General features: G+C 39.7%; 3 protein-coding genes across 62 annotated transcripts in view; 2 read left to right on the plus strand and 1 right to left on the minus strand.

Annotated features, from left to right (window-relative positions):
* Acsm3 (acyl-CoA synthetase medium-chain family member 3) overlaps positions 1 to 7,027 on the plus strand; it is a 26,677-nt gene extending 19,650 nt beyond the window's left edge. For all 4 annotated transcript variants that reach the window (NM_033231.1, XM_006230106.5, XM_039100816.2 and 1 more), the window contains 4 exon segments: positions 183 to 310; positions 393 to 492; positions 5,944 to 6,063; positions 6,409 to 7,027. In NM_033231.1, the coding sequence (NP_150234.1) occupies positions 183 to 310; positions 393 to 492; positions 5,944 to 6,063; positions 6,409 to 6,495 (435 nt within the window). In that variant the 3' untranslated portion in view covers positions 6,496 to 7,027.
* Positions 1 to 15,833, minus strand: part of Eri2 (ERI1 exoribonuclease family member 2) — a 48,216-nt gene extending 32,383 nt beyond the window's left edge. For 4 of the 24 annotated variants that reach the window (XR_010058148.1, XR_005492882.2, XR_010058147.1 and 1 more), the window contains exons 1-9: positions 15,663 to 15,783; positions 14,221 to 14,288; positions 14,055 to 14,138; positions 12,965 to 13,092; positions 12,295 to 12,523; positions 9,814 to 9,914; positions 9,474 to 9,555; positions 8,814 to 8,902; positions 6,874 to 8,657 (exon numbers count right to left, since the gene is read on the minus strand). Coding sequence is in view for 6 of the 24 variants with exons in the window: in XM_039091593.2 (XP_038947521.1) it covers positions 7,326 to 8,657; positions 8,814 to 8,902; positions 9,474 to 9,555; positions 9,814 to 9,914; positions 12,295 to 12,523; positions 12,965 to 13,092; positions 14,055 to 14,138; positions 14,221 to 14,288; positions 15,663 to 15,685 (2,136 nt within the window). In the remaining 18 variants the exon portion in view is untranslated. Of the gene's footprint in view, positions 1 to 5,938; positions 8,708 to 8,813; positions 8,903 to 9,459; positions 9,559 to 9,813; positions 9,915 to 12,294; positions 12,524 to 12,964; positions 13,093 to 14,054; positions 14,197 to 14,220; positions 14,289 to 15,497; positions 15,638 to 15,662 lie in introns of those variants that run through there. The other 20 variants (XR_005492892.2, XR_005492893.2, XR_010058149.1 and 17 more) reach the window with 19 other exon arrangements.
* Positions 15,653 to 22,079, plus strand: part of Rexo5 (RNA exonuclease 5) — a 98,480-nt gene continuing 92,053 nt past the window's right edge. For 23 of the 34 annotated variants that reach the window (XR_010052978.1, XR_010052985.1, XR_010052980.1 and 20 more), the window contains exons 1-4: positions 15,653 to 15,830; positions 16,147 to 16,267; positions 18,878 to 18,990; positions 20,553 to 20,679. Coding sequence is in view for 17 of the 34 variants with exons in the window: in XM_063263680.1 (XP_063119750.1) it covers positions 16,151 to 16,267; positions 18,878 to 18,990; positions 20,553 to 20,679 (357 nt within the window). In the remaining 17 variants the exon portion in view is untranslated. Of the gene's footprint in view, positions 16,268 to 18,877; positions 18,991 to 20,552; positions 20,680 to 22,079 lie in introns of all 34 variants that reach the window. The other 11 variants (XM_039078729.1, XM_063263711.1, XM_063263738.1 and 8 more) reach the window with 6 other exon arrangements.

Raw genomic sequence — 22,079 nt, forward strand, 5'->3', positions numbered from 1 at the left:
ACTACGATTTATTCCTTTTACGTTGGGCTAAATCAAAGCTCGAAATTCATTCCTACTTGACCCTGGCCCCTCTTCATTCTGAGGATGCTTTTTCTTTGAACATTTAAAAAATGACTGGACAAAAGAGTCACATTCATACTAATATAAACAAAATGATCCTTTTTTTTTTTTTTTTTTTGCAGGATAATCCTTCGAAAACAGCTTCAACTCTACGAGGGAATTTCTACATCACTGGGGACAGAGGCTATATGGATGAGGATGGCTATTTCTGGTTTGTTGCAAGATCAGACGATGTCATATTATCCTCTGGGTAATTTTCTATGCATGTCTATTTATAAGCATTCTGGAGTCAATCTAGCTCATCCTTATGAGTTCCTGTCATATTTTCCTAGTTACCGAATTGGACCATTTGAGGTAGAGAGTGCTCTCATAGAGCATCCTTCCATTGCAGAGTCAGCTGTTGTCAGCAGCCCTGACCCCATCAGAGGAGAGGTAAACAAAACAAAACAAAAATCTCAACGTTCATCTTCATTGACCTAAGAGCATACTTCAGTCCTGTGTGTTACATGCATGTATGTGGGTTTGATTTCCCTCTGTGGGCACAAGTGGATGTTGGGATACATTCCTCAGTCACTTCTTCACCCTATTCTTTCCAGACAAGGTCTCCCCCTGAAACTGGAGCTCAGTGTTTAGGCTGGATGCTGGGCCAGTAAGCCCTTGCTCCTCGTCTCCTCCCTCACTACTGAGGTGACTTGTACAATGCCTGGCTCCCCCCAGCCCCTGCTCCACGGGACTTGGGATATGAACTCAGGGTCTTATGCTTAAGCAGCAAGCACTGTTGCCTTCATAGCCCCTAAACACATATTTTAAAACAATATTTCACTTAATTACTCTACTTATTAATGTTGCCTTAAAATAAAGACTGGTCTCCTTCCAAGATTGCTTTTCCCAAGTGATCTTTGATGCCAGATGATAGCCCATTGTGTTCATGGATGACCCTGAGCGGTTTTAGCTCTTGAGCAGTGCTTATGTTTGCCCTATTTTACTATGAAAGGGAGACAGGTATATGAGAGGAGGGAGCAGATAGTTTTTAAAGCATCTCTTCACTACATCTCACTCACAGGGTCTTAGCTCTTCCCTCTCTTTGCTCTCTCTGTCAATTCTATCTGCCTAGGCAAACGTTTATTTGGAACAGGGTGAGTGTGGAGCCTTTAGGACCAGGGTTGGCTTGGCAGTCACCAGGTATCCCAGAATATGATACAGTCAAGATCTGTTGGTGGCTTACAGTTTCCTCTACAGTTATGGAGTCTTGGTATAGTGTTGACATTAGCTGGAGTGAGGGGGAAAGTTTGAACTTCCCAAGACTGGTGGGCTGCAATATTTCCTGGCGGAGGATAGAGATGGATGCCTCAAGATATCCACGCACGAAGCAGCAATGTGTGCTGCACACCACACGCAGCCTATTGCTTTCTGTGGCAGGCCTGTTCTAGCCAGTCTGGCTCCTTCTCTAGGAAAGGGCTAACCAGATCTTTGATTGGGTAGCAAGTTCCAGAAAGACTGATCAGAATCAGCTAAAATGGAGACCTAGGGATACTATCCCAAAGAGAAGTATCTTTTGTCTGCCCCTGACAGTCCTTAAGCTTACTGTGCACTGCTACTGTTGCCGTTTCTAAGGACTCCTAATACAGTTAAACCAAACTACGTTTGACAACCTTCCTAATTTCAGCTTATTCTCAGGTGAATACTCTAAAAGCAAGTAAGACTTTAGATGAGCATTTTCTTAACTGCTACATAATAGTTTCTCAGGTTATATTTTTTAAATATTTATTTATTTATTTTATGTATAAGTACACTATAGCTGTCTTCAGACACACCAGAAGAAGGTATCAGAGCTCATTACAGATGGTTGTGAGCCACCATGTGGTTGCTGGGATTTGAACTCAGGACCTCAGGAAGAGCAGTCAGTGCTCTTAACCACTGAGCCATCTCTCCAGCCCCTTCTCAGGTTATTTTTGCACTTTAATATTTTAAGGAATTTCAGGCTACTTTGCTTTGAATTTTTTATTTTCCTGGAAGATCTAACTCAATGGTGGAGTTTGCTTAGTATGTGCTTAGTATGAGATATGATTACTAGTAATTCCCTGCCCACCCACCTCCACTGTGTATTTAAAATTATATTTTTCTTCTTTTTAAATGATTTTTGTTTTTATTGATGCATTGCTGTTTTGCCTGCATGTATCCCTGTGTGAAAATGTCATATCCCCTGGAACTGGAGTTATAGGCATTTGTGAGAGCTGCCATGTGGGTGCTGGGAATTAAACCGGAGTCCTAGGGAAGATCAGTGCTCTTAACTGCTGAGTCATCTCTCTAGCCCCTAATTACTTTTTCTAAAAATTTAAAATGTGTCCTTTGTCTAAGCTATTTTTAAAGTTATCTGTCCACTTGATTGAGAAAAGGTCATGCTATGTAGTCCTGGAAAGATCCTCTTACCTCTGGTTCAGAAGTGCTGGGACTGGCCTTGCCTAGGGTAGGCAAGCTCTATCACCCAGCACAAGCCTGCTCCTGGTCCCTAACCTCTGGTATTGATGAGGAAGGTGATTAGGGTCACATTACACCATGAGACCAACGTATGTATTAAGAGTAAAACAAATTTTTATAAAATATGTATAATCATGTAATAAAAATAAGATCTGAGCTGTGATTTAAGAAATGTCACTGTCACAAAAGAAAGCAGAAGCCTGGGGGGTTATTCTAAATGAAAGGCATGACAACAACAAATGCTGGGATTACAAGTGCACACTGCTATGCATGGCAGAATATTTTTTAAAAGACAAGATTTCCAATAGGGATAAAAGGACTAGATGAGTTTTACTATTCCTGAAAATAATGTTTAATATTTTAAGTGCTATTTTTAAAATATTGAAATGTGGAAGGAAGGAAGGAAGGAAGGAAGGAAGGAAGGAAGGAAGGAAGGGAGAAAGAGCAATATGAGGAAGAGAGACAGGCAGGCAGGCAGGCAGGCAGGCAGGCAGGCAGGCAGGCAGGCAGGCAGGCAGGGGTTCTTCAAAGGTTAAGAGTACCTACAGAGCACACTGGGTTAAATTCGCAGGGCCCACCAATGGATGTGGGGTGTATGTGTAATGGGGATTCTATAATCCCAGTTCTACAGTATCTGATCCTTCTGGTCACCATGGGCACCAGACCCACATACATGCAGACAAAACACTCCTATGTACTAAAAACAATAGGTAAATTCATCCCAATAAAGAAATAAATAAAGGAAGAAAAAAGAAAGAAAGAAAGAGAGAAAGAAAGGAAAGAGAGAAAGGTAGGTAGGTAGGTAGGTAGGTAGGTTTACAGAGATGGCTAAGCCATTAAATTCCTTGGCTGGCACAGCCTTAACAATCTGACAAAGGCCACAGGTCCTAAATGGACCTGGACTTCCACAATGATGAAAATGCTCTTAAATGGCATCCTCTAGGAAACAAACACACAGGGCTACCAGTCACATGCAATACGATGAGACTGCCCAAGGCAACCTAACTTCAATAGTCGGACATTGTTAGTGGCTGCTACACAGACTAGCCCAGCCACAGATACCGCATCCCTAAAATCAGAGATTTTGTATAAAAGTTCAGAGAAACTTAGCTCAAATGATATTTTTTTCCAAAATTACATTTACTCTTACTTTTATGATTAAGTACTCTGTACTTTGGGAACAGAAGTCTTGTTTTCTTTACTCCTTAATCTGAGAGAAAAACTTAAATCAAAAATTACTTGAAACAGTCACTTAGAAAAGCCATTTGGTGAGAAGTGACAATTGTAACCAAATTTTTTCACATTGAAAATTGTTTAACTGTGTGTGTGTGTGTGTGTGTGTGTGTGTGTGTGTGTGTGTGTGTGTATGTATGTGGTGTGGTGTGTGTCAGACTCTGAAGCAAGTGCCTTTCCCCACTGAGCCATCCTGCTAGCCTTTATGGGTTAAAAAAATACCAAAGCAAAGCAAGTAAATGCAAACATCCTAAGTCCTAAGTATTTGTACTTTTTGAAAATTTTGTTTCCTCTTTCTTTTTTTATTGGCTATTTTATGTATTTACTTCTCAAATGTTATCCCCTTTACCCCCCTTTCCATACCCCATTCCCCACCTCTATGAAGATGCTCCCACTCCCGAATAGCATCTGAGATCGTGTCTGATGACTTCTGATGCTCCACACATTATTCTAAGCTTTATATCAGAGTAGCTTTCAAATCCTTGCTTCTTTTATAGAGTAAGAAACGGAGGATTAGAGAGATGATCTTAGTTTATCAAGATCACACAACAAATTCCCTTCGGTCTGGGTTGTCTGACTTCAGTGATATTATTTTTATTTTGTTTTGTTATATTTGTCTTTGGCTTTTTCAAGTTAAGGTTTCTCTCTGAGCCCCAGGGGTCCTAGAACTCACTCTGTAGACCAGGCTAGCCTCAAACTCAAGAGAACTGCCTAGTCTGCTCCTTCCCGAGCGCTGGGATTAAAGGTGTGCACTGCTACCAGCTGCTCTCCAGCCCAGGGTTCACACTTTTTACCATAATGTTTTTTGTTAAGTTAGTATTTTCTGTAATGGCTTATAGGAAGATAAAGTACATGTTATCAAAGCTATAAAAGTTAACATGTGAACTAATGCCTATAGACAGTTTTAATTTTTCAATTAATAAAAATTTTGCCAACATAAAATGATTGTAAAGTTGCAAAAATAAAAATAGGATAAAATTCTACCTACAACAAACACATGCACAGCTACATAAGTTCCTGATGATGTCAACATATTAATTAGGAATATTCAAACTTTTTAAAATAAAGACAAAAAAAGGGTAATTGGTCATAAGTGTTAAAAAAAATGCCCTCTGCTAAACAATTTTCAATGTGAAAAAAATTTAAGTTACAAGTTGTTACTTCTTACCAAATGGCTTTCTTAAGTGACTGTTTCAAATAATTTTTGATTAAGCGTTTCTCTCAGATTAAGGAGTAAAGAAATTTAATAAGATTTCAGTTTCTAAAGCACAGGGTACTTAATCATAAAAGAGTTGTAAAGGCCTCTCTGGACCATAGCCTGTGCTGGGAACCTGGATTTGGTGCTAAATACTGCTTGCCTCAGCCAGAGGTATGCCAACTGAGGGAAGCTGTGAGTGATAGTGCTGGCAGTGCCCAGGGAGGAATAAAGGACACAGGATACCACTCAGATTTCTTCCTTCTCCATTAAAGGTCCTCAAACTCTTGGTAGATCTCCTCATAATAGTTCTGGGTAGGGCTGACTTCAGGGAAAGGATTTGTGGGCATAGCAGCACCAGTCCTGGTCACTTCTCCTGCTTCCTGGTTATGTAAGTGGGTCAAGAACAATAGCAGAGCCTTGTATAAAGAATGCAGGACAAAGACTGGGTATGTCTCTGGGTTCAGTCCTTACTGAGGAAATAAAATAAGCTAAGTGTAGCAGTGTAATCCAAGGCCGGCCTGATATATATGTCAGGATTCTGTTTAAAAACAGAAACCCAAAAGAATGTATGGTCTGAGTGAGCTGTTCCCTTCAACAAGGGCTGAGCTGAGTAGGGCCTAGAACCTGGGCTGTTACAATAAGAGGCTGTACTTAGTGTGCTGCTGTGTTTCTAAGTGCAAGCCAAGGACAGAGGGAAACACTCAGATCAGAACACACAGTTCAAAATGTGGTCAGAGCAGGAGTTTAAGGGTGATCCCAAGCAAAGGAGGCTGCACTAGCTCTCTGGTACTAAGACTGAGATATGGACCATCGGGGAAGCTTAGGAGCATGAGCATTCACCTGGACTAAACTACACCATGATTCCCACCACAATGGTTCACTCCACCAGGCAGATTCCCACTCAGAGAAAGCAGATAAGACATACCAAGGTATCAAACACATAACTTGTCTGATGTTTTACACATTTACTTTAGGTAGTAAAGGCCTTTATTGTCCTAAATCCTGATTACAAACTCCATGATCAAGAACAACTGAAAAAAGAGATTCAGGAGCATGTGAAAAAGACTACAGCACCTTACAAATACCCCAGGAAGGTAGGTGTCCTTGTTACAACTGCTACTTGTTTAGTGTTTTGGAAATTTTTCTATTTGTTTTTTTCCTTTTAAATGATCTTTCTCCTTAAATATGCTGTGCAAAAGGTTCCAAACAGAGCTAATGACAATAGTTAATCAAAAAATTCTGAGGTTAAAGTGACGCCCCTAACATAATTCAGTCAATTAGCTCATAATATTAATGTAACAAAACAAACAAACAAACAAACAAAAACCCAACTTCATCCTTTTACCTAGAATTTGAAACAGAGATATTGGGTAACTGGCATGACCTGAATGAAGTCTACAAGTGATGGACTAATTTCTTCCTCCCCTTAATACCAACAGATAGAATTTATTGAGGAGCTGCCAAAGACTGTCAGTGGGAAGGTCAAAAGAAATGAACTGAGGAGAAAGGAATGGACAACAACTTAAACTTGGCCCACTAATCACCTGCATATCTACAAGTAAACACAGTGTCTCTGAGTCTACAGGAACCACAGATCACGTGGGCAGACTGCTTTTAAATTGGATTTAAACTATTTTGTAGAATGAAACCATAGGCTGAATTATGAAATCATATAATCACTGAATCCTTCTGCCTTCATGTCAATGTTCCTGTAATTTGCAACATAAAATGAATGTTATCAGATGCCGTGATGCCTTAAAATTTATTTTAGGAGCTGTTTCTAAACCAAATCTCTGCCCCATGGGTTTTCAAAACTTAACTGAACAATTCTAATATGCCAATATACAAATCAGAACAAATCTTCAAGCTTTGAAGGAAACTGTCATAATTCTTAGAATACTTACCTAAAAGTTGAGTAGGAATTTTACTAGTCATAATTTTATTCAAGTAATTTAAAAATAGTTTGAAATTTGTTTCAATGTCAAAGTATAAGAGACAGCTGTCATATTCTATGGTTAGTTATTAAATTTAACCTAATAAATATGGTTTATAAAAATAGTTTTTCCTTGTAGTTCTTTAGGATAGTTTGATAAATTCAGCAAATGTTAATGTATGAAATATATGACTACCCAAATGCTCATCTAGGAACAAGGATCGCCACATGAACAGACCATAGTTGACAGACAACTACTTGGCAAGAGTGCATCCATTTCCCTTCTGTTCGTTTGAGCCGCTCCAGAGTAGCTGCAGTGCTCAGATATGCTGAGACTACATAATGTAAAGCCTATTGCTATTTTTCCTGTGTGAACGTCAGATAAAGCTTATACTGAAGTAAAAGACAGCTTAGAAGAGTTTATCAATTTCTCATTGAAGGTCTGAGTCGTAAAGAATTTTTAGTAGGAAAATTTAAACTTCTGTCACGAATGTGGCTTGTGTCTGGAGAGCTGAAAGTGAGTCCTGAGGAATGAGGTAGAGTTTTGCCATTGGTTCTTTCCTTCTGAAGTGTTTGTTCCCATTTAAAATAACTACAGCTTTTTTTGTCTTCTTGGTATTTCCCAACAGGGCAACAATAGAAGGCTTTCCCATGGTTTGGCCCATTATTAGAAACAATAAGCCGCTTAGATCTTCTGCCACACTTGCATAAAGGGGGGGTCATCTTTCCAGTCTTCCAAGGCTCTTGTAGATTAACTGTGGATGTTAACACAGAGGGAGGAACTTTACAAGAAGTTGTTCCTGGGGAGCAGAGAGATGACGTTGACTTTTCCTCATGAATAGCAAAGGTCTGCTTTTTGGCTCGTGGAAACACTGGAGGACTAAATGAATTTCTTTTAGTGCCACCTGAAAGAAGAGGTTGTTTCCTCAAAACTGAAGGATGTGATGATGCATTGGCATGAACACTGGTGAAAGGAAATGGTTTGCATTCGGGTAACTTAAACGCAGAGGCATCTGAACCTGGGTGTTTGGCTCCCTTTACATTATAGACTGTACTGTGAGGACTCTTATACACAATAGACTTAGATGTCTCAGAATTTTGAGGAGTTTCCTTAAGGTCGTCAAAGTTTTCATAACTAAGTGTTTCTGGTTGTTCTGAAACCAGTGACCTCTCTGCAGAATTAAATGAAGTATCCACATTTGTGTCACTAATAGGAGGCATACAGTCTGTGTCTGGCTCAGCCTGAGATGCTGGCAGTAAAACTACATCTTCCCACTCAGCCAACATCGGTAAACAGTCAAAAGTATGACCCATTTCTACATCAGAAACAAGGTTAACAGACGGGATGGTTGTAGACACAAGCACCAAGTTGGAGTCAAGTGCTGAGGACTTTGAGCGGTCACTTGATGCAAGCTGCTCACTTTTACTTGGCTTCTGTATATAGAGAGCTGGATTCAAGGTGGGAGCACACAGTTGTTGCACAGATGTCGAGCACCTGGTAGTGAAAAGAGGAAAGCTATGTTTGATATTGTAAAGATCTGCTTTCATGTTGCTTTTTAGTTGTAATTGGTCCTTTATACAGGAATTCACACAAACTGAATTCATTTGAGCATTTTCCTGGGGATTTCCTGTACTTTGGAGCTCCTTTTGGTTTATGCTGGGATCCTGGATGCTAATGTTGCAGGCAGATGCTTCTTCAACTTGATCTAAACCCAAATTTCTGGCCAAAATCTTGGGATTCTTCTTAGTGAGAACCTATGATTCCATAGACAAATCCATTGCTTTAGGAACTGTATTTATAATTTCTTCCATAGACATTATATATGACAAAAAAAGGAAAAATGTCATTGGTGCATAAGTGACTACTCGAGGACTCAAAATGACAGAAGAAAGCGACAAGACACCACTAACCTTGTTCAAGGACCTGGTAATTTTCATTAGGCAACCATCCCTGATCATTTTCCAAGCAAGAAGAGCAGTGTTCCGAGAATCATCTAAGCCTGAGGAAATAAAAGTATCAAACACTGAATGCCATGGTACTACCATAAAGAAATAACAGAAAACAAATTACATTTAAACAGAAATTGGGGCATACTGCTACTTTTATGACCACTTGCTGATTTCAATTATCATAAATTCATCTGTGGGAAGTTGTGAAAGCATTACCAATGAGAGATAAAATGACTTGTGTTTGCACAGGTGAAAATTTGTCACCCAGCTTTCATAATTGTGACCAGTGACCTGTACAGACCATCATTTGTGAAAAATTAGTCATGCTCAGTTTATTTCTTCATGTTATCTAGGGACCTGTATTTCTAGGTGATGTGCTCGTTATTTTCATTATTTACTTATTTTTAAACCAACGAGAACCACTGGATTGTGGTCTTTATCTAAATTCAAGAGACCGGTAACTCAAAAATCAGAAATAATTTGAGTTATATAGGTTAAGAACATTTTTTTTTAGCCTGCAAGCTATTAATAATGACACTACCCCCTAAATGAAACTAATATGAAAAATTTTAATATGACTAAATGACTTATATAATGAAATAATTACCGGTTTATACGAACCAGAATGTTCTCGTCCTGAAAATTCTATTCCCACTTCCTGCAAGGCACCACTTAGTCCTTTGGGTTTTCTGTTATAAAAAAGCTAATGAAATAAAATAAAGATATTTTTAAAAATACAATGACTACTACAGAGGTTACAAAGTTATTTCTCATATCTTTTAGTGCTATCAGGTTTGGAAATTATTACTGTTGTGCTGTCTCAAATATTTTAAGATACATATTTATGTGAATATTCCAAAAGAAAAACACCTTAGTTATAAAATTTACATCAATAAGATACAGTGTAAGCCCTTTCAACAGAAACAAAGTGAACATGCTCCCTCCCATCTTTGATCCTTACCTTGTAAGTTGCTCTGAGATCGATCCAAGAATTTAAGAACACAGGTTTCAATAGCTGCTTTCTTTTACACTCATACTCTAGACAAACGCCCAAGTCCCAGTCTGCATTACGGATATTAAAAGAAGAGTCAATAATGTCAGTGCATTTCCATTTTCCAATAACATATACAAAACGAGATACGATAGAGCAGTAAGATTTAATTCCTGCGCTAGAATCTGATGCTCATGTATTTTATATTACATCTTATAGAACATACCAATAAGAAATTATGTTGAGGGCTGGGGATTTAGCTCAGTGGTAGAGCGCTTACCTAGGAAGCGCAAGGCCCTGGGTTCGGTCCCCAGCTCCGGAAAAAAAAAAAAAAGAAATTATGTTGAAGACTGTTTCAAAATACTATCTTCTGTGTATGTACAGTGCTTATGTGTGGGTGTGCATGTATGCTGGTGCAAGTGAGTTGGTGTGCAGGTCAGAGGACAGCCTCAGGTGTTGTTACTCAAGCGCCACCCATTTTACTTTGAGACAGGGCTCCTTATGGGTCTGCAGTGGCAATGCCAAGCATCCTGAAGGCATGGTTTGACAAAGTTCCAGTGCTTGGATAACCTGGACTGACCCTTCACTGCCCCTGGTGGATATTCACTGCACATCTTTTGCTACACGTATGCTTCTTACTATTATTAAAGGCCTCTCTCTGAAAGCTAAAGCTGGGATAACTAAAAGCTGGGTCATCACGAAGGAAATTAATGAAAGTTCCCTGGAAAAAAAACAGTTATGCAGAAAACTGAGTCTTTCCTAAGAACTTATACTTAAATAAGTATTCAGATCACTAATGACTGTTGTTAGTAAGCATGAGCAAGAGGATTTGAGAAGAGTTATGGAAGAAGAAAAACTTAGGGAAAGTTTAGAAACTGACAAGCTGTAATTGAATTGCCAGGGTTTTAATGTTCAAGTTTAGAAACAAGGAACTTGTATGCCTAGGAAAAGATTTTGATCATGAGAGTTTATGACAAGCCTTGGTACCTTCCAGAAGGCAAAAGCAAGCAGCTTTAGGAATCCTGATGTTCTTCTGTTCTTTACAGAATTATGATAAAGATAGGGATTGTACTGAAACAAGGGTTGAAGACAGAGAGCATCCTGGCTCAGGGAACTGCCGGTCTTCTGGACAGATTGGTCAGATCAGAACGTTACTGATAGACAGTCCTTGCTTAAGCAAAGGGGATGAACAACATTTTAAGAATCAATGAAAAAGAACAGTGGTCTTATGCCAAATATAAAGGAAATACAGAGGACGGAAAAGAAGAATTAATTAGGAGTTAGAGATTGAACTTTTGTAGAAAGCCCAGTTTGATATAATAGGTAGTAGGAAATAACTTCTGATCTATTAATCTTATGCCAACTGAAACAGAATCAAACTCAAATAGAGTCATCCTGTCTAGCACTTTTGTAACCATGAGGCTTTACCATGCGAATCTTAAGGAAGAAGATGCTGAATTTAAAGAGAACAAACTTCATCATAATGTTAACTTTTAGTTTTCATAAAACTGCTGTTTACTAACTTTGTTCCTCTTTCAATATGTAATCAAGGAGGATTTCAGAAGAAAATGTACCTTGAAAAGCTGTGTGAGCAATGAATAAAATTTCTTAGGAAATAATTTTATGTATAAATAAAGTTGGAAAGAGACAAAAGTTGTCAGAATAGGGGAAGCCATAGAGATGTGCATCCTCTCTGTCCTGCCTCTCATGAAGCAAATGACTGTCTCATGTCTGATCCTTCCTTCCCTTAGCCACTCTTGCATCCACCCTTCTCCAGAACCTTCCTTTAGCTGACACTGGTCCCCGGCACTGGAAAATCATTTAAAAAAGAAAAAAAGAATGAATTGGCTTTTCTTGGTTGGGATCTGTGTGGCCCTTGATTTTCTTTCTCTGGTCAATTAGGCTAACAAACATAATTCTAGGTTAACAAGAATGAAACCAGAAATAAAGGACTAAATAGTACAAGTGCTACTCTACTCTTTTTTTGGTGGGTAGAGCGTATGTATGGGTGGTATGTATGTGCCACATAGTCATAGGGTGGCAGTGCAGGTGTGTGTGCACATGCATGTGTACGTGTATGCAGACATGTGTACATATATGCAGACATGTGTACATATATGCAGACATGCGTACATATATGCAGAAGTCCAAGAGTGACATTAGGAGCCAATTGCTCTCCACCTTATCTCCTGAGACCAGACCGTGTTCCTCACTGAGCCTAGGCCTTGCTGTTTTAGCTCGTCTGGCTAGCCAGCTTGCTCTTGGGATTCTTTGTCTCTGCCTAGTGTACTGGGAGTACAGATGGACCACTATGTCCATGCGGTTTCTACATGGGGTCTGAGGATGCCAACCCTGATCCTTGGGATTGTTCAACAAGCACTGTGCCTGCTGAGCTACCTCCTCAGCCTTAGCACCACCCAGAGTGACTTATAGGCATAGCTCATGCTTTACCTGACCAGGTAACAAAAGCACAGGGCTTCACTTCAGGAGTAGAAGGCTCTGAGTCCCCAGTAGCGAAACTGATTTTCTTCTGCTGCTGAAGCTTATGAATCCATTTACAGAACTGAGATAAGCAGATCTTCAGGGGGACTCCTTCATCAACTTGAACCTGATAAGAGAGCCGCAAATCTGAGCTCAACAATGAACTTCTGAGGCACTGAGCATTTATCGCAACTCTGCACTGTGGGGGCAGAACGGAGAAGAGGTTCTGACTGACCGAGTTTACCTAGTGAGAAGATTTAACACATTCAGGCAAGAAATAGTCCAGACTTGAATTCACCATGGAAACAGAAACTAGGCTGGTAACTCTAAAGTTTCACAGAAGTGTGATCTGTAAGTCCAGTCTCACAGAAATAAAGACAGTGTGTCACATTATTAGTTCTGTAAAAGTAACCGGAAGGCAAACCCTGGGCTTCCCCCATCCTAGGTGAACATCTCACACTGAGTTGCAACTCTTGGCCTTTATGTTTGTAGCACTCTTCTGAGTTTTTCAGGATTCTAGTGGTCTTCTGAGGAGATAGCATTTCTCCTAACGCTGAATTAATTTAATTCCAAGTGGTATGTAGCTTTTATTTTTCTTTCACGAGCTGACATTTTTGAGCTTCTAAAATTTGCATCATACCTGTTTTATCCCTGTCAATTCTGTGCAAAATTCAGAAAGAATTGGATGTTCTTGAGGCTGAACGTAAGCATGAAACTCAGATTCTATCTCTCCAGTCGCTGTATTCAACAAAACTGCTGGAAATTCAACTGAATAAAAGAATCATGGGTTAACACAGATATATTTTATTTATTTTTATTGTCTATTAATTATATACTTATTTTGAGGCAGAGCCTTTCTAGTCCTGGCTGGACTAGAAATTTATACAGACCAGTAGTTCTCAACCTGTGGGTCACATACCCTTTGGGGTTCAAATGGCCCTTTTACAAAGGTTGCATATCAGATATTTATATTATGATTCATAACAGTAGCACAATTTCAGTTGTGAAGTAGCAATAAAAATAATGTTATGGTTGGGGTCACCAAAACATGAAGAACTGTAATAAGGGGTCACAGCATTAGGAAGGTTGAGAACCAGTGATTTAGATTAAGCTAGTTTCAAACTCATAGAGATCCTCCTGTCTGTGCCCCGAGTACTGTGATTAAGGGTGTGTCCCACCACACCAGGCCTGAATATGTGAATCACCCTAAACACATACTGCTTTCATAACAGCATTATTAAACAATTAATTCCAGCAAAGGCTTACAGAATAACCAAAGCAGTGAGAAGCAAAGTTAGAATAAAGCCGTGCCGGAAATAAGTCAAAATGTCAAAGCACGTTTATTTTGTTTACAATTAAACATGAAGACATGAGTTAAATGTACTGTGTTATTGCAAAGCCAGTTTTTTCAGTTTTTATCTAATCAAAGTTTTAAATGTCATCTTAAAACAACTAGCTACTTTGCATAACACATTCAGGTATTTGGTATTTTATTCTTTTTTTTAGGTGAGTTTTTCTATTAAACTTCAAGCTTACAGCATCTGTTTTCTCACTGACTGGCTTATATCTAGAACATTTAAGACTCACGGTTGGGGTTGGGGATTTAGCTCAGTGGTAGAGTGCTTGCCTAGCAAGCGCAAGGCCCTGGGTTCGGTCCCCAGCTCCAAAAAAAAAAAAAAAAAAAAAGACTCACAGAGCACCAGCTTTGGCCACTGGCAATCCAAACTTACTTATTTCAGGGCTACTGTGGTGCTTCCCGTCATTCCAGCAGGTAGACTCAAAATCAACAACAATTAAGTAGTCATACAGCTGTCCTGCAAAAGACCGTGGTATTCAGAGGTCCTGTCCATGTTCCAAGAGCAAGGCTTCAAACTGCAAAGTAAACATGGGACTTACTGAATCTGCTTCCTCCTGGATTTCCACTTGCTGGTGTAACTGACTTTCTCCTAATTAATCCAAGCTGCCTAAAAATGCAAGACACAGGTAGATTAATAAACCCATTTACACTCCAGTTAGAATGCACTATCAAACTAATGGCCCTGAATAAGGGTGAAATCATCACTAATGTACTGCGAGTGGAATTGGGTGTAGGGGCACACACAGCTGTAAGCTCAGCAGTCAGCAGGCCAAGGCAAAATTGAATTTAAGAATAGCTTACAGCACATAGCAGGCCCCTGTCTCAAACAACAGCTGTGTGCTGACAGAAGGAAACTAGGGATAGATTTTAAGTCTTGGGTCTTTGTGCTAACTGCCATCCTCTCTTGAGTTTAGTGTCCATTTTACCTGAATGAGCTTCACAAGCAACTAATCTTATTGAGGAACTCAAATGACTGGAAAGATGCACTACAGAGATTTTGCTATTTTTGCATTTTCCAAGCCTTCGCTATGTTCTAAGGGGATGGAGCCTGTTCCTAAACTCTAAAAATCTAGGGGAGGAAGTAAGATTACCAGAGTACTACTGGAAGAATCTATGATAAAAGACTGCCAACAGTAATATACTGCAGTCCAAAGAAAGAAAGGTCCCAAATGTTGATGAACACAATTTTAACTAGGCAGACACCTGGAATAGCTACTTTGGCTATTTGAAAAAGACAAGATGTGCAGCCAATATAGGGATTTGGAACGAAAAACTAATATTTACTAGTCACTTTTTCAGCAAATATTAAACTAGGATGGTGATGTCTTTTAAACAATTTTAGGTGGAAGATATGTTTGCAACATGTATTTTATGCACGAGAAAAGTAAACAATTTGCCTAAAGATAGCTATAGCATGTTAACCTTTGATAAGACTTTTCACTCTTGAAACCCATGCTATTCATTAATACATCAGATAGGGGTTTGTTTTGGATCTGGTTTTGTTGTTTTGAGACGGTCTCACTATATAGCCCTAGCCTGCTTGAACAGCTCCATGTGGACACCGGCTGGCTTCCAACTTGCCACGCTGGTGTTGTAGGCCCCTGTTCCACTATGCCTGGCAAGTTCACACTGTGTCCACAAATGTCAAATGTGCACAGCGTATCCAAAAGACGAGAGAGTCTCTAGTAATTCTGACAATAAAACTGGACAAGGCAGGTCACTTGGACGCAGTAGGTGCGGTGGCACCAGTCTGAGTACAGTGTGCAGCGCTGTCACATACATTCCAGGCGTTCCCAGGGGCCATGAATTAACAGACCTGATAGAGCGCGCCACGCAGAGGACCGGGGTTTCTCGGACTCCTCCAACTTGGCGCGAAAGGCGAGTTGGAGCCCGAGACCGAGAAGACCAGGACCCTTTTCAGATCCAGACCAAACGCCTGCGGATGACCGCCGCCCACCCTGAGGGGAAACCCCTAGCGTACCGTGCCAGCCGCTTGGTCGCCATCCCGGACCTTACGTTTCGCAGAGTTCAACGGCCGGAAGTCGGACGCCCTCACTTCCGGTCTGTTTAAACGCGGGCGCGGCAGACGAAGCCGGTTCCTGTAGGGCAGCGGCGGCCCTCAGCAGCGGTCTGTGGGGCGTTGCCTAGGGTTGGTTCGGGACCTGGGGGGAGTGGACAGTCGCTTGTGGAGGGGGAGCCCCTCGCTCTGCGCAGGACGCGCCTCAGGGAGCGTTTCGAACTCCGCGACGCCTGAGACTGAGGAAACGCGGACTTATAGTCTGCACTGAGGGAAAAGGCGTAGGTCCGCGGCTTTTTCTATGAGAGCCAAGCGTAGTAAACTGGTTCGAGCTGCTTCGAGGGAAAAATAAACGGTCACGCCTCAACAGCGCTTCGCTGGAGAGCCGCTGGGACGCGGTTTCCTGGTCGCTGCGGGTCCTCAGCTCCACCTGATCTTTTCCCTACAGCCTGATGGAGCTAGAGGAGGAGGAGAACCCCAGGAAAAGGAAGGAGACCCCGAACTCGGCCTTGACTACAGAGCTGGATAGACCTTCGTGGGATGTTCAGGATCCAGAGCCTCAAGCCAAGGTGAGCAGAGGAGAGCTCCAGGAAACCTGCCCAAAGTCACTTGTGGCTAGGAGTCACTTTCTCCAGAAGGGTCCCTGCACAAGGATAACGGCTCACCCATTGACCTCACTGAACTCTGCTCTGTAAAATTGAGTCAACCGGATGCCACCTATCCTAGGCTCTACGGATAGTTTAAAACTGACAGTGTCTGGTACACAGAATATTCATTTAACAAATATTTATTAAGATCCGTATAACAGAAAATGTTCCAGGAATATTCATGTACACCTAAGCAGGATTCTCTGTTTTCATACAATATTTATGAAGAAGTAAAGTATGAATGGTCATTTTGATGGGGAATGTATCCTAGGGAAATGATTAGATGGATGAATGATATCAGTAATAGGATGTCCTAATATTTGTATTTTATAATGTTTCATCAAAAAGAGAATTTTTAATATATAATTTTTATTATACATTTAAAAGTGTATTTAGCCTGAACCATTTTCTCATGTTAAAGTTGTGGTTATATAATCGATAGGGAAAAAATTTAGATTAGGGTGGGGAGGTTATAAAGCAAATGGATGTAAAGTCCCTTGGGGAAAGGGTAGTACAGAGATGAAAAAAAGCTTCATCTTTGGGGTCTGCATTCCAGTTGTGCTTTTGTTACCCATTTCTTCATTTCTTTGTTATAAAATGGGAGCAGTGGTAAGTTCCCACTTAAAAGTTCTAAGAAATAATTTAGTACAAATAAATTTCTCAAAACTGTGTATGGCTAAGAGTTGGCAATGTGGCTCAATAGGTAGTAGAGGACTTGTCTTGCATGTATCCTGAATTAAGTCCCTAGAACAGCCACTCAAAAAAGTGGTTAATAGTAAATACTTAACCTTAGCCCAAGTTAGGGTTTCTATTGCTGTGATAACATGCCATGATCCCATGACCCAAAATCAAAGGGATTTTGTTGAGGGAAGGGTTTATCTCAGCCCTCATGTCCAAATCACAATCCTTCCTTCACTAGAATTCAGGACAAGAACCAGGAGGCAGGGACTGATGCAGAAGACAGGGAGGAGGCTTGCTCCTCAGGACTGGCTCAGCCTGCTTTCTTATACCATCTGCCAGGGGGCACCACCCACCATGAACTGGGCCTCCTATATGGATCATCAATTGAGAAAATGGCCACAGGCTTGCCTAGAGGCCACTTCTTTGGAAGGAATTTTCTCAGTTAAGATTCCTTCCTTTCAGATGACTATGTTGGATCACTTTGATATAAAACTAGCCAGCACAGCCATGAAGAAAGTAGCCATGATATCTGATATTTGTTAAGTACTTCAGGTGTGTTGGTGCCTAGCACTGATATATTCATAGCAATCTCTCACTGGTCCTCTCAATCTCACAAGATAGAAGTATAGTTATACACGCAGGTAAGAAGACTGTGTCTCAGAGTGGTTAAGGAGCTTGTCCAAGGTACTTTATGTCGGGTAATATGATGCTTGAACCCCTAAACATAATATCTGCAGTGTCCCAGAAAAAATAAAAGTAATAATTATCTGAGTTGTATAGGTGTTTATCTATTGTGAATTTATTTCACCTTTTTCTATTATCTGAGTCTTTTATAATAAGCAAAAACTACCTTAATAATCAGGCATAAGTATAAAACCTTTTCAATTTAAAATATATAATAGACAAATATTTAAACTTATTTTAAAAATTTGGCCTATAACCACTAATAAATTGTCAAATTTAACTAAAGCTTTGGTTTTAGTTAGATGTATCTCTTTTGGGAAAACATTCATCATCCATTCATCATCATTTTTTAAAATAAGTATGTGACAAAGCCTTTTTAAAGGAACCAGGGAGTTTCCCTAAATTTTCTGTTGCCACGGGATAAATCTGATTGTGATAGGTTAGGTGACCCTGATCTGTGATTTAGTTACTTTGTCTCGACTGTAACTGTCATGGCTTGCAATATTACAATTTTGGATCCAGCCAAGCCATACTAGATGGCATGGCTTGGCCCCAGAGTTTAAAAAGGCCATCACCAGAACTCCAACCCTTAGGCTACTAAAAGAAGCCATCACCAAAACTCTAAATCAGTGTTTCTCAACCTGTGGGTCCCAAACCCGTTTGGGACCCTTTCACAGGGGTTGCCTAAGATCACCTGCATATCTAATAGAGTAGAATTCATAACAGTAGCAAAATTGCAGTTCTGAAAATAATTTCATGGTTTTGGGGTGCACTACAACATGAGGAACTGTATTAAAGGGTTGCAGCATTAGGAAGGTTGAGAACCACTGTTGTAAACCCTAGGCCACTTGCTTCTATGTGTTTATAATAGTACTGGCCCCTGCAGTGGTTTTCCCTCCTGGAATAGAGTTCTTGAAAGCATGCATTTGGATAGTTATATTTTAATCATCCTACTGTAAGCATACAAGTATGCATAATACACAAACTGTACCAATGTTTATGAATATTCTAATAACATACTACAAGTAACTATTTTAGACCTTTATTTTCAATTCTTTAGAACAGATCTTGTGTTTTTGTCTATATTAAAATTATCAGAAACTTGATAATTGCCTTTTTACCATTTCTGAGCATTATGGCTTGCTGAATTCTAATTTGTCTTTGCAGAAAGCTCGCTTATCTACCATTTTATTTACTGACAATTGTGAAGTAACCCATAGACAGCTGTGTGAGTTGCTGAAGTATGCAATTCTGGGTAAATCCACTCTTCCTAAACCCAGGTATGAGATAAACCATGCATGGATCAGAGGTTTCACACTGGTTTCTAGAGGTCCACATGTATCTTGTTGACATAGATATAGATGGTCGTTAGATGACAGGTAGAGAGACAGATAGGGAAAAATTCAATAATACATAACAGATATAATGTGGAATTTTTGTATAAAATCTATATTGGTGATTTCTTTAAAAAGTTTAAAAGTCTAGCAACCAACTCTCTGTTTTCCCACCAGTCAACATCTTTGTCAAAGCTGAGTAGCAGTCTGTAGATAAGGGTGTGTATACTCTAGTGTCCTACCTGGTATACTTTATTCATTTTATCTCTCTGGCTGCTATAGATGCTGTAATTTGCTTCCCCTGGTGTGAACTTGATAGAAATCACATAACATTTTTTTTTAATTCTGGTTAGTCTTTTACTTTTCTTATAAAGAACAAAGAGACGGTATTATTCGAGTGCGTTCAGTGGTACTAGTGATGTGAAAATTAATTTTTTATGTATGTCTTAGTTAGGGTTTCTTTTGCTATGATGAAAAATCATGACGAAAGTAACTTGAAGAGGAAAGGGCTTATTTGGCATACACTTCCACATCATAGACCAGCACTGAAGGAAGTCAGGATGGGAACTCAAACAGGCCAGCACATGGAGGCAGGAGAGGTGCTTGTTATGGCTTGCTCAACTGCTTTCTTACAGATCCCAGCACAGTTGGCCCAGGGATGGTACCACCACAGTGGGCTGGGCCCTCCTCTGTGAATCACTGGATTCAGCTAGATCTTATGTTGAAAATCCTTCCTTTCAGATGACTCTAGCTTGTGTCCATTTGACATAAAACTATCATCACAATACCCATAAAGTTTTAAATGTATAACCTCCTCCAACAACCCCACTCCCAGACCCACACACCTGCAACCTGGTTTTATAAATTGTCTAGATTTCTTAGAACCATCTTCTTTGTCAAGAAATACTGCCATCTGGTGGGGCATAGTGGCACATATCTTTAATCTCAGCTAATTTAGGAGACTGAGGCAGGCAGATCTGTGAGTTTGAGGCTAGTTTGAATTACATAGTAAGTTCCAGGACAGCCAGGGCTATATAACAAGACCCAATCTCAGTGGATGGACGGGCAGACAAATGCATGCATGCACGCACGCCTGTCATTAGACTGAAGCCAGCCTAATGTGCTGCTTTTAGGAGGGGTTATATTATAGAATATGTTAGAGATAAACCTTTGTAAAATCAATTCTGATTTAAAATAGACTTTTAGGTGGAAGGAGAGAGCCATCTGCCATAGTTCTCTAATTTCCATTGCCACACAGAAGAACAGTGGATTAATTTATGAATGCATTTCATTTTACTTGACATTTGATTTGGATATAACAAATATTTATTACCAAGATTTTTATTAGAATTCTTTGAAGCAAAGACTGTCTTTGAGTTACAGAGCATTAGTGGTTGGTGAAAGGTTTCATTAGTTGTCAATCACTCTTTCGTACTTGTCTTCTGTAGGCCTCTAACTGTCTGAGAGCGTCATCTTAGCCATATTGGTTTGGTTTTTTTTCTCAACAGCTGGTGCCAGCTTTTACACCAAAAACAACTAAACAACGTGGTGGTTTTTATTCTGAAGGGAATGAGTCAGCTGCATTTCTACAGGTTCTATTTGGAATTCAGATTTCTCCGAAAGACATTCAGACATGTAAGATAAGAAAAATCTGTACTAAGGGCTAAGTTACATCCTCCCATCTTAAGACAGGGCATCAGTCTGGGAATATATTTCTCAACAACCAAGTTAAAGCAAACAACAGGAAGTTTATTTAGACAGCAAAAGTACTAAGAGCCGTGTTTAGATTAGAATTTGTCAGTGATCTTCTTTGGTTATCTAGCAAAACAGTTATTCTCCAGGTTTAGTAGATAGCTTCTAGGTTGATTCTATTTTATTTGTAATATGGAAATTTTATAAATGGCAAAATTCACATGCAATCTGTTTTGTACCTCTTAAAGCATAATGTAGGGCATGGCGGTCCATAACTATGATTGTAACACTTGGAAGGCCGAGGAAGAAGGAATGGAATCCAGCATGGGTACAAGATCCTGTTTGAATTTGAATCTAATATGATTTATATGTCCAGACCTTGCTTAAAAACAAACAAAAATTTAAATTGGGTACCATTAGAATGCTATCTGTAGTGTAATAGCACCTGCCAACTAGAAAGAGGCATGTGGCTCACTCTTGTTGCGTGCCCTGCTCCATTTCCCACAGTCCTGTTTGTCCACATATCTGAAGGCATTTGAGTCCATGAGCAAGGCCTGATCTACATTGGTCTTGGTTTTCTTGCTTTGGTCTTTGCATCCACTTTATTGAGTATTTTTTATATGACTAACCCTTTAGTAATCATACTATGTTTATCATCAATAACCATAGTTGTGCTTTAAAGGAAATTTTTTTTTCCTTTTCTTTTTTTCGGAGCTGGGGACCAAACCCAGGGCCTTGCGCTCGCTAGGCAAGCGCTCTACTGCTGAGCTAAATCCCCAACCCCAGGATAATTTATTTTTTTTCTTTTCTTTTTTTTTTTCTCTGAGGAACCTTTATAGTCTTTCAGATCTGTTACAAATAGAGAATGATATCCAGGTAAAAAACTCCTAGAACTACCAAGTGGCCACAACTCTCATCTCTAACATATAGGTTAGAAGACTACCTTGGCAGCTTCTTCACCACTAAAAATAATTTCTTTACATTCCCAATACAAGCTAATTTTTGTCAGAACCTTACCAAAACCAGGAAGAACATTTCCACAATATGACCTTGGAAATAGTCTTGATGAGTCTGGAAGATAATTTATTTTTAAGAAAGTGAGTAACTCACTAAAGTTAATGGCTAATAAATTATAGAATTGGAATTTCAGCCCAGATGAACCTGTAACTAGAACTTCCCACCTATTTGCCCTATTGTATCATCTGTCCTGACTACCTGATATACTGTCCAGTGAAATAAAGAAATATAAGTCCCTGAAAATATTTAAGTTGTAAATTTCCCTGTGTTGAAAATGAAGAATGAGAGGAAAACTTTGCAGTAGTGATTTTTAGAGTAAATGTAGC

The sequence above is a fragment of the Rattus norvegicus genome, chromosome 1, assembly GCF_036323735.1.
Source record: "Rattus norvegicus strain BN/NHsdMcwi chromosome 1, GRCr8, whole genome shotgun sequence".
Classification (NCBI taxonomy): Eukaryota; Metazoa; Chordata; class Mammalia; order Rodentia; family Muridae; genus Rattus; species Rattus norvegicus.